The 10,519-nt window shown below is 45.4% G+C and overlaps 1 protein-coding gene across 5 annotated transcripts in view; it reads right to left on the bottom strand.

Annotated features, from left to right (window-relative positions):
• LOC106589483 (protein shisa-6) overlaps positions 1 to 10,227 on the bottom strand; it is a 69,161-nt gene extending 58,934 nt beyond the window's left edge. For all 5 annotated transcript variants that reach the window (XM_014179520.2, XM_014179522.2, XM_014179523.2 and 2 more), the window contains exons 1-3: positions 10,171 to 10,227; positions 8,745 to 9,667; positions 5,377 to 5,537 (exon numbers count right to left, since the gene is read on the bottom strand). In XM_014179520.2, the coding sequence (XP_014034995.1) occupies positions 5,377 to 5,537; positions 8,745 to 9,277 (694 nt within the window). In that variant the 5' untranslated portion in view covers positions 9,278 to 9,667; positions 10,171 to 10,227. The remainder of the gene's footprint in view (positions 1 to 5,376; positions 5,538 to 8,744; positions 9,668 to 10,170) is intronic.
• Positions 10,228 to 10,519: the final 292 nt, after the last annotated feature.

Below are 10,519 nucleotides of genomic sequence, written 5' to 3'. Positions count from 1 at the left end.
TTAAGCTTTACCACAGTGAGACAGGCGGGGGAAATTGACATGGTATAGTGGTTTTACAGCGTTGTCTGTTCCCTATCTACTGTGGAGGGGACATGGTGACATGCACATCATCTGTATCATGTACTGTATGTACTGCTCTCTCTCTCTCTCTCTCTCTCTCTCTCTCTCTCTCTCTCTCTATCTCTCTCTCTATCTCGCTCTCTCTCTCTCTCTCAACCTCCCATGCAGGGTAAGCTCTCAGCCTTCGTAACATCCAATCTACCCATGCTGCACTGTGCATTACTTCTTTTTCATGTCAGAATTGTTGATCGCTCACGAAACCAACGGGTTAAATACTGTGCTACCTAGAACACAGTAGTGAATGCTTGATGTCATTATGCAAAATAGCTTCTAATTAACAAGAGGTAACTGTACGATGCTACACCTAAAGGTCTTCATAAGAGGAATTACACCCTCGCACCTGCCTCGCCACCCACATACCTCTCACATACACACACGGCCACGCACGCACACACACACACACACACACACACACATGCCCATGAGCACATGCACGCTCTGACACACACAACACAGGTGCACACAGGAGGTGGTTTATACTAACCATGTTGACACAGTCAGCATAGAAATACCCCTCTTTAAATGGAGGAGATGATTACCAAGCCCACGGGGAGGGAGGGAGGGAGGGAGGTCAGTGAGGAGATGTAATAGCCATGCAGTTTTAGGATTAATTGTTGGAAGATTAGAAAAACAGAACATGTCGAGAGAAAAAAAAAAGTGCAGACTGAATCTGATTATGAAAAGTGCCAATCGGCGAACCATATCTTAATTAAACTAATTAAATCATAGTTTAGTAATCCAGGCTAAACTCATGCATGCTGTGCTGCCAATCTCTCCGAGCATTTGACACACACAAACACACACCGACGCAGCGAGTGAGACCCACACCCATACTCGTGCAGAAATACACACACAAACTCACACACACACACACACACACACACACACACACACACACACACACACACACACACACACACACACACACACACACACACACACACACACACACACACACAGCACTAAAGGGCTGTGGGAAATGTCCAAAAGTCATATCAAAACAAGGTTGCGTAAAAAGCAAGAAGATTAAAATGGTTGTCATTTGTATATCGTCACCATTAGCTGTTTGTGCATCAGTGTCATCATTGGACTTTGCATGTCAGAGAAACTGTTGTTGCTGAGTCAAAAATAGGACCTCTGACCCTAAGATGTTAGGATATGGATACTGGAGTAAAAACAGATATTCTCCACACTACAATAAACATCACTTCCTCTATTCATGATGGACTTAATTCACTTTTTTTTTTAGCAACAACCAACATACAGTAACAAAATCTGTGTTTGCAGTGTAATGTAAATGTTTCCCCATGAGAGCAATATGGGTCCAAAAAGAATTATTCATTCATTTTCTCTCGCTTTGTTTCTTTACTTCAAACCCAGAAGTACGTTTAACGTCAAATCTACTCAAGCCCTCTAAACTAAACAACTGTCAAGACAAGGACTTTTCCTTGTTGTGGCTGCAGGGTGTATAATGTTCACTCACAGACCTAAAAACAGGTTTTGAAGCTTACAACTCAAGCAGAGTGGATGACAAAATAAATAGCATGGTATCCTATTCTGCTGTCTCCACAGTTTGCTCTGGGATCTGTTTTTAAAAATGCCTGGACAGGTTTTCTAGCAATCTACCAAGGATACCTGTGACATGCCCGACCTGCATTTTTAGGAGCGCATCTAAAACTATGTTAAGAAAATCATCTGTTTTTTGGGGGGGGCAAAGTGGCTTTTCTTGTTGTGATGTGGAAAACCACGGCATTCCATTTTAGGATCAGAGAGGATGGTGATGTCATTTCATCTCTTGGCTCAGTTGGAGAGGGTCCTCTTAGGCCTCTCCAGACCTTTGGCTTTAGCTATATCTGGTTACCGAGGACTCTGGGACATCTGACTTAAGAGACCTGAGGGGCTCATCCTGGAATGCTGCGGCGTGTGTGCAGGGTTTCTTTCATTTATTCATGTGTTTGTGTCTTTCATTCATTCTGTTTCTTTCTTTCTTTCCGTTCTCCGTGTTCTGTCTATCTAACTGTGTCATCCTCAGCGGGGACATCTCTAATAGAAAGAAATCTTCTCCTCAGGAGCACTACAATACTGTACAATACTGGATGCGCATTTTGCCACACATGAATATGCATTTTCACTGCGAGTGAGTGGTTTCTATCTCTCTCTCTCTCCCTGTGCTGCTGTACCACCGATCCTGATCCCGTTAGTGCATAGAATGGCAACTCCCAATTTATACCCACACATTACCCACGCCATCTCTCTTCTGCCTGTCACTGCCTTTCATGTCCAAGACCACAGGACTGCCTGGTCCATAGTGTAGGGCGAGCTGGGCTGGGATGGGATAAGCTAGCCTACATGATGAGCTATGTTCACTAGCTAACACTAACAACGATTGTGTGCAGGAAGGCAGGCAGACAGAGACACAACCAGACAGGCAGACAGAAAGGCACAGAGAGAGAGAGCAAGATGCTTGACCTCCGCTGAGTATGACTTCCCACAAGGTCAGCCAGTTGGGTGGGTGCATTCCCCCTGTGCCTTGCACGGCTCGGTGGGCCACAGCATTAGGACCAGATTGATACAGTGAGTCAGGGGGACAGACAGGGCCGCTGACTGGGAGCAGACTGGGGTCGACAGACCGGGGTCGACAGACCGGCGGGGTTCACAGACTGGGGTCGACAGACCGGCGGGGTTGACAGACCGGGGTCGACAGACCGGCGGGGTCGACAGACCGGCGGGGTCGACAGACCGGGGACGACAGACCGGCGGGGTTGACAGACCGGGGTCGACAGACCGGCGGGGTCGACAGACCGGGGACGACAGACCGGGGTCGACAGACCGGGATCGACAGACCGGCGGGGTCAACAGACCGGCGGGGTCGACAGACCGGGGACGACAGACCGGCGGGGTCGACAGACCGGCGGGGTTGACAGACCGGGGACGACAGACCGGCGGGGTCGACAGACCGGCGGTGTTGACAGACCAGGGTCGACAGACCGGCGGGGTCGACAGACCGGCGGGGTCGACAGACCGAGGACGACAGACCGGGGTCGACATGGCCCGCCATGCTCTGCAACCTAAATGAGCTGGTCTGAAACCTGACACACTTGTTTGTCTAGCCTGCACATCTGTTTGTCTGTCCCGCTGTGTGTCTCTGCATGTCTTTTGTCCATGCGAGTGGATTTTTAGGTCTTTGTCTGTCTGTCTGTCTGCCTTCCCTTTCTCTTGTTGTGTTGAGGTACAGAAGTATGGGTTTTCAGATACGGGTTTTCTTCCTCTCTCCACTCTTTTTCTGTCTTACTGTGTATCTCTCAAACACCTTTCTCTTTTAGTCTTTCTCTCCCTCTCTCTCAACTCAGACCTGCCTCACACTCACAGTAAACATGAGACAGGTTTGTGGTTGCAGGATTGTATCTCTTCAGAGATCCCAGAACCGAGATTTACACCCCCTGTCAGTGTTGTTCTGTTCCCACTTCCCAGCCCTGTGGTTGAATCCCATTCCCATGCGTGCCGAAGCGGTCACGGTCTCGCTGCGGTCTGTGTTTCAGGGTGTCATCCTTGGCTGACTCACCAGCTGAACCACTCAGCGTCCACCGTTTCCACCCTGCCACAGACGGCCCGGCCCTGTTCCCTCACCAGCCACAATGATCTACACTAACAGGGCCTCTGTCTGTCTTTCTTCCTCTCTCTACTGTCTCTATCCCTCTCTTCCTCTCTCTACTGTCTCTATCCCTCTCTTCCTCTCTCTACTGTCTCTATCCCTCTCTTCCTCTCTCTACTGTCTCTATCCCTCTCTTCCTCTCTACTGTCTCTATCCCTCCCTTTCTCTCTCTACTGTCTCTATCCCTCTCTTCCTCTCTACTGTCTCTATCTCTCTCTTCCTCTCTCTACTGTCTCTATCTCTCTCTTCCTCTCTCCACTGTCTCTATCCCTCCCTTTCTCTCTCTACTGTCTCTATCTCTCTCTTCCTCTCTCCACTGTCTCTATCCCTCTCTTCCTCTCTCTACTGTCTCTAGCCCTCTCTTCCTCTCTACTGTCTCTATCTCTCTCTTCCTCTCTCTACTGTCTCTATCCCTCTCTTCCTCTCTCTACTGTCTCTATCCCTCTCTTCCTCTCTCTACTGTCTCTATCCCTCTCTTCCTCTCTCTACTGTCTCTATCCCTCTCTTCCTCTCTACTGTCTCTATCCCTCCCTTTCTCTCTCTACTGTCTCTATCCCTCTCTTCCTCTCTACTGTCTCTATCTCTCTCTTCCTCTCTCTACTGTCTCTATCTCTCTCTTCCTCTCTCCACTGTCTCTATCCCTCCCTTTCTCTCTCTACTGTCTCTATCTCTCTCTTCCTCTCTCCACTGTCTCTATCCCTCTCTTCCTCTCTCTACTGTCTCTAGCCCTCTCTTCCTCTCTACTGTCTCTATCTCTCTCTTCCTCTCTCTACTGTCTCTATCCCTCTCTTCCTCTCTCTACTGTCTCTATCCCTCTCTTCCTCTCTCTACTGTCTCTATCCCTCTCTTCCTCTCTCTACTGTCTCTATCCCTCTCTTCCTCTCTACTGTCTCTATCCCTCCCTTTCTCTCTCTACTGTCTCTATCCCTCTCTTCCTCTCTCTACTGTCACTATCTCTCTCTTCCTCTCTCTACTGTCTCTATCTCTCTCTTCCTCTCTCTACTGTCTCTATCCCTCTCTTCCTCTCTACTGTCTCTATCTCTCTCTTCCTCTCTCTACTGTCTCTATCCCTCCCTTTCTCTCTCTACTGTCTCTATCTCTCTCTTCCTCTCTCCACTGTCTCTAGCCCTCTCTTCCTCTCTACTGTCTCTATCCCTCTCTTCCTCTCTCTACTGTCTCTAGCCGTCTCTTTCTCTCTACTGTCTCTATCTCTCTCTTCCTCTCTCTACTGTCTCTAGCCGTCTCTTTCTCTATCTCCCCCTTGTTCCCACTCTTGCACAAATCGGATGATTATGGGATGTTAACACAGGAGATTACACCATTGACAGGGAGAGCAGCATGCCGTAGACACACAATGTGTGCACTCATACACAAAGAATAAGAGCCCACTGACACATATCAGTTCAGTAACAGTCTCATGCAGATGATTAAGCAGGTCAAAGTCATGAAGGATAATGGCGATGCACCAACACATTCACACACTTCACACAGTATTCTCATACCTCTTCACAGATTTGCCCATTGGTGCCACTTCACCAATTTGTCTTTGAAGATATGTACCCAAAACAGTAGAATATATGTAGCATACTATAAAGGTAACGTACCGTGGTTGGACTTGGACTGGTGGACAGGGGTGTAGTGGTTCTTGGAGGAGGTTCGTTGGGGGGTGTTGTCTTTGGGAGAGCCGTTCATCGCTGCAAAGTTCTCACAGTCGTACTGAGATATGGGAATGGGCCCCTGCTGCCTCAGGATGTCTGCAAGGGCCCTGGGGACACACAGAGAGAAAACACCAAATGTCACTGTTACTACTATTTAGATAACTTCTCCAAGCAGCTACACTAAACTCCAAGGTGAGTGAGTGTTCCTGGCACTGAAAGGTTACAGCGAACCCTTAATAAACAATAGAAACAGAGTTGTGTTTATGAGAAGCAGTTCTAATTAGGTTGAATGGTAGTGTTTTTCAGGCCGACACCAGGTGCGTATGGAGGTATGGTACCCTCGGGGATGAGGAGGAGAGGGAAGAGAGGGAATAGAAAAACTCAACAGCCTCATGAAAGAAAATAACAACAATATTAGATTTTTTTCTGGCAGCACTTCGGAAGAGGAGGAAATCAAATTATGTTTGCATTGCTGCGGTTGCTCAAAGCCTTGTGCATGACAAATATCTCTACAGCATAACCTTTGCTGCTCTATAAATATTGTTCCTGTTTTTTTAGTTATTTCACACCTGTGTTTTTCAGTTAGGTACTTTATCATTGGATTTGCTGTTGTGCAGATGTGTCAAGCAAGTATTATTATTATTATTTCTAATTTGAAACTTTATTTAACTAGGCGAGTCACGGCCTACACCGGCCAAACCCGGACGACGCTGGGCCGATTGTGCGCCGCCCTATGGGACTCCCAATCACGGCCGGATGTGATGCAGCCTGGATTCAAACCAGGGACTGTAGTGACCCCTCTTGCACTGAGATGCAGTGCTTCAGACCGCTGCGCCACTCTGGAGCAATTCTAATGATACTTTGACCTTAACGTGATACATTATTCACTGTCTCTAGCTTACTTCTGTGTTGAGTCGTGCATGTATGAAAGGACCATGAGCCACAGAGGGAGAGTACAATGTTTGTCAGCGGTCGCTCATCGATGTCTGCTCTCCAACATGTGTTGTCCACTAGTCTGTGGTAACTGGAATGTGGCAAAGCCCAAAGGGAGCCGGGAAACAGCTGAGAAAACACACGGAAGCTTACACGCGTAACTACAAACAGCTACTTGGTGGAAATCTCCAACATAATGCTGATTCACCCTTGTCAGTTCACCACTGCAGGCCGAGAATGCACACACCACCACCACCAACAACACCACCAACACCACCACCACCAAGTATCTGGGGGGGGCTTGAATAGAAGTTATATTTTAAATTTGATGGTCTGTAACAGTCAACTGATAACAAACTGGTTTGACTTGACTTAGCAAAGGCCTTGACATTTTATGAGTCTTTTTACGAGGGAAATGTGCATAGACATTGCTGTGTGCCGGGATTTATCCGTTTCCATTTTAGGGGGACGATGCATCATCAGTGCTCTTCGTATTATTACATCGGGTTTATGATGCAGAAACCAGATTCATCACAACACCTGCAATGAAACACGCTCCAAAAAAATACATCAAATATGCATCAGTAGGATCAGTAGAATCATGCCCTCACCCACACACCTGATTTACCAGCCAACAAGTCTGCCTCTCCAAATCATTTAGATGTTTCCCTTTGAACACCTCTGCAATTTTATTTCGGCTTTCATGTGTACACTACTGTATTAATGGCATTAGTAGAATTGAATAGAATTTCAAATATATATATGCACCATTTGAACTATGAGTAGGTGATAGGGACATTTTTATCAGCAGTGTCAGACTGTATTGGCAGGACATACCTGGTTAAAAGTCCGATGTTTTCTCATATAAAAGAGTTTCATTCCAAAATGCAATATATCCATTTTCAGAAATGTTGGTAAATTGACATGAATTAAAAACACATCTTGCGAAAGAGATAGAGCTATTTTTTTTTTCCCATCTTACCATATCCACCCCTAACATCCAAACTCCAATAGAAAAGTAGCCCTAATTGGGTTTTTAAAAAAGTTACATGTGATGAAGTATCAATATGTAAATACATAACTTTCAACTACATTGTACCAATATCACATAGCAGATGTATTGTATTCAGAAGATTTACAGTGTATGCAATGTGTGTTTTCTTTTGGTAATTTAAGCAACTTTTGCAACAATCGCAAATCATTTGCTGTTCAATTATGGATTGGTTGAATGCTTACTGCCTGAGTGACGGAGCTCACTGTTTTTCAGCCTCCGTAGGTTTACAGTGTTTCGCATGGCTGGGGTTCGGATCAAAGAACCCTACAAAAGACTTCTTTATAGAACGTTTAGGGGTGCCATATATGGAGCAAGCAGAGCCAGAGTCATATATAGTGGGGTGCGAAATGATTGACACTATTGATATACAAACATGAGCAATGACCTTATAAAAATAAAAAATAAAAATTAAATACTGAGCTATATTGTATGCTCCGAAAAAATTGGGACATTTTATTATTTTATACTAATACAATCACCCAGAGAAACAGATTTGTTTTTTCTTAAAAAGGTATGGGTCAAAATAAAGAAAGTAGTCCAAAATGTAGTATTTGGTCCCATATTCCTAGTATGCAATGATTACATCAAGCTTGTGACTCTACTAAATGTATTTCCTGTTCGTTTGGGTTGTGTTTCAAATTATTTAGTGCCCAATAGAAATGAATGGTAATTATTATAAAGGAATGGTAATGAAGTATTATCCGTTATCATAGTAGCATCCACATGAATGTAGATGTGTTTAGAAACCTATTATATTCTTATTTACGATAAAAGTGACTCCAAAATGACACAATACATTATTTACCATTCATTTCTATTGGGCAGAAATCTAATCTTAAGCACATCTGAATCACATCTAAAGTTAACATTTTAAAAGCCATAATTCATACACATAGAAAGGGACCCATTAATGTCAGATATAACAATTGACACGTGACACCTCACAGTAGGCTGAACTATGACCTCTGACCCTTAATTGCCATGTAGTAATATAGTCAGTCTACTGTACAACTGATCCAGGTGCGGCTAGTGCTCTTAGTTCAAGGGTCAGACCTCTTGGTATATTGGCTTAGACAGTTAGGGGTTGTGGATACGCCCCATATTAGCTAGGGCATGTTATACGGAAAATTGAAGATTTCAATTGAAAGGTTGATAATCCATAATATATTTTATACTACATGCGAACATGATTTCATTAGAGAATAATATGTTTAACGACATTGACATTTTTGTCTCAAGACATCAAAGACCAGATCATGTTGCGGCACACATACGAGCGGGCTTTGCACCCAAGCAGACGTTCAATAATTCAGTCATTCTGACTTACCTATGGATATTCATTTCCTGAGGAGGCTCTGTGGCTTTGTCGTAGGCAACTTTAGCCGAAACTCCCACCACAAAAATAAAAGCTATGATCCCACAGGTGATGTACACCGCAGTGTTCGTCTGGTCCATGCTCGGGTCAAAAGGCTGTCCCGTCGAGGCTGGCGACGGGGGGGGCGTTTTCACCCAGTCCGGCTTGATGTAGTTTTTACAGCTTGACTGGTCAACTCTTTTTTCTTTTTCCTGACAGCAGAACCGCAGGTAGCAGGACCCGCAGCAGTAGCGGTGAACCGTGTTGTTACACGCAAACTCTCTATCAAATTGTCCGCTCACGTCGTAGTAACCCGTGCACATATCGTAGTCCTTGGTCGTGTTCTTCTGCGGCGCAGCGGTGGGGACCGCCGCGGTAATGTTGGCTTCTTTTGCCTTGGGAGTCCGCTTGGTCTCCGTCTTCACTTTCTTGCCTCCCGTGGCGGCGCAGAAAACGGTCAGGGGATCCAGGTATATGAGGAGCAGCAAAAGGTGCCGTATCCCCATGGTGTGTCTAACCTGTCAATTCACTTCTGACGCGACGCTTGAGTTCTTTTCTGACTTGGTACTTGAAGTGAATGTGGTAGGGCTCTTAGTCTGTCAAGGCTGTTGCAACCCTGGCATCCGCCACTCGCGTTGGTCCCCTCAGTATCGATACTGTTACCATACTGGGTAGAAGAGTGAGTTAAGTTTAGCATTAATAGCAGAGCTTCTGCAACCCATTGCGCTCTGATAGGAGAGTCGAAAGCCGGGGACTCTGTGCTTTCCGCTGGGTTGGAGGTTCTGAAATCGGCCGGGTGTTGCTGTCCAATGTCCTGATTTCTGTGGCGCGCCTTAGGTCGAGCTGTCTTTAAACAGTATGGTTTGTGCGCACATCTTGCTGTGGTGAAAGTTGCGCTATAGAGGAAACAAGCAAAACGCTTCATTAGCCATTATCCGCACGTCAAGGGTGGCGCATTAAGTCTACCAACTATTCAGCCACGCGATGGAAAGCACTCATTTATTCCGAAAAGCGTTTTTTTTTGTCACATCCCTTTCGTGAAGTATTTGACATTCAGGGCTTCTGAGCTTATCATATTGGCTGCATGCAGTCAAGCCGTGCTTGTTTAAATCCCTTTCAATCCACAGACGTTGCAACTGGAACTATCCAAATGCATACAATTCTAACAGAGTAGAACCAATATGTACAAAACTGTTTTAATTGCAGCCAAATATTTTGTTTTTACTCAGTAAAATATCGCCAACGAATAGCCTATTTCAATATATTAGACTGCTTAAAAGTAAGGTATTTCATTTTATCTTACAGGAAAAAGCACAACGCAATGTAATGTAGATATCTGCACATTAAGCTGGGGCACAAGCAATAGGTCAAAGATAAAGTGTTGGTGATAAAAACCTACCTCTACCAAGATTGCTGTTGACTTGCTTGCTCTCTGTCTGGCGCGGGGAGAGTGAATAGAATAGCAGAGCTCAGCAAGAGACCACTTTCCATTTCCCCCCTCCCTCCCCGTCTCTCTTTTTTTTCTCCTCCCTCCCTTCCTTCGTCTCCCTCTCAAGGCGAACACATACATAGGTTCGGTTTGCTTCTAGCAGAACTCAGCTAGGCGAAGCAACCATCTGTGCTCTCATACTCCCTAAAGACCTTTGCTTGAAAAACGAGAAATAAGCGGCAATTTCACTGGGACTGGCTACCGTAGTCACAACATAGCCAGAAACACGGGCTAAATATTTCAATTTAGATGTCAGCAT

The sequence above is a fragment of the Salmo salar genome, chromosome ssa28 (assembly GCF_905237065.1).
Source record: "Salmo salar chromosome ssa28, Ssal_v3.1, whole genome shotgun sequence".
Taxonomy (NCBI): Eukaryota; Metazoa; Chordata; class Actinopteri; order Salmoniformes; family Salmonidae; genus Salmo; species Salmo salar.
Note: the sequence above shows the minus strand (reverse complement) of the source record. Positions and strands in the feature narration are given on the sequence as shown.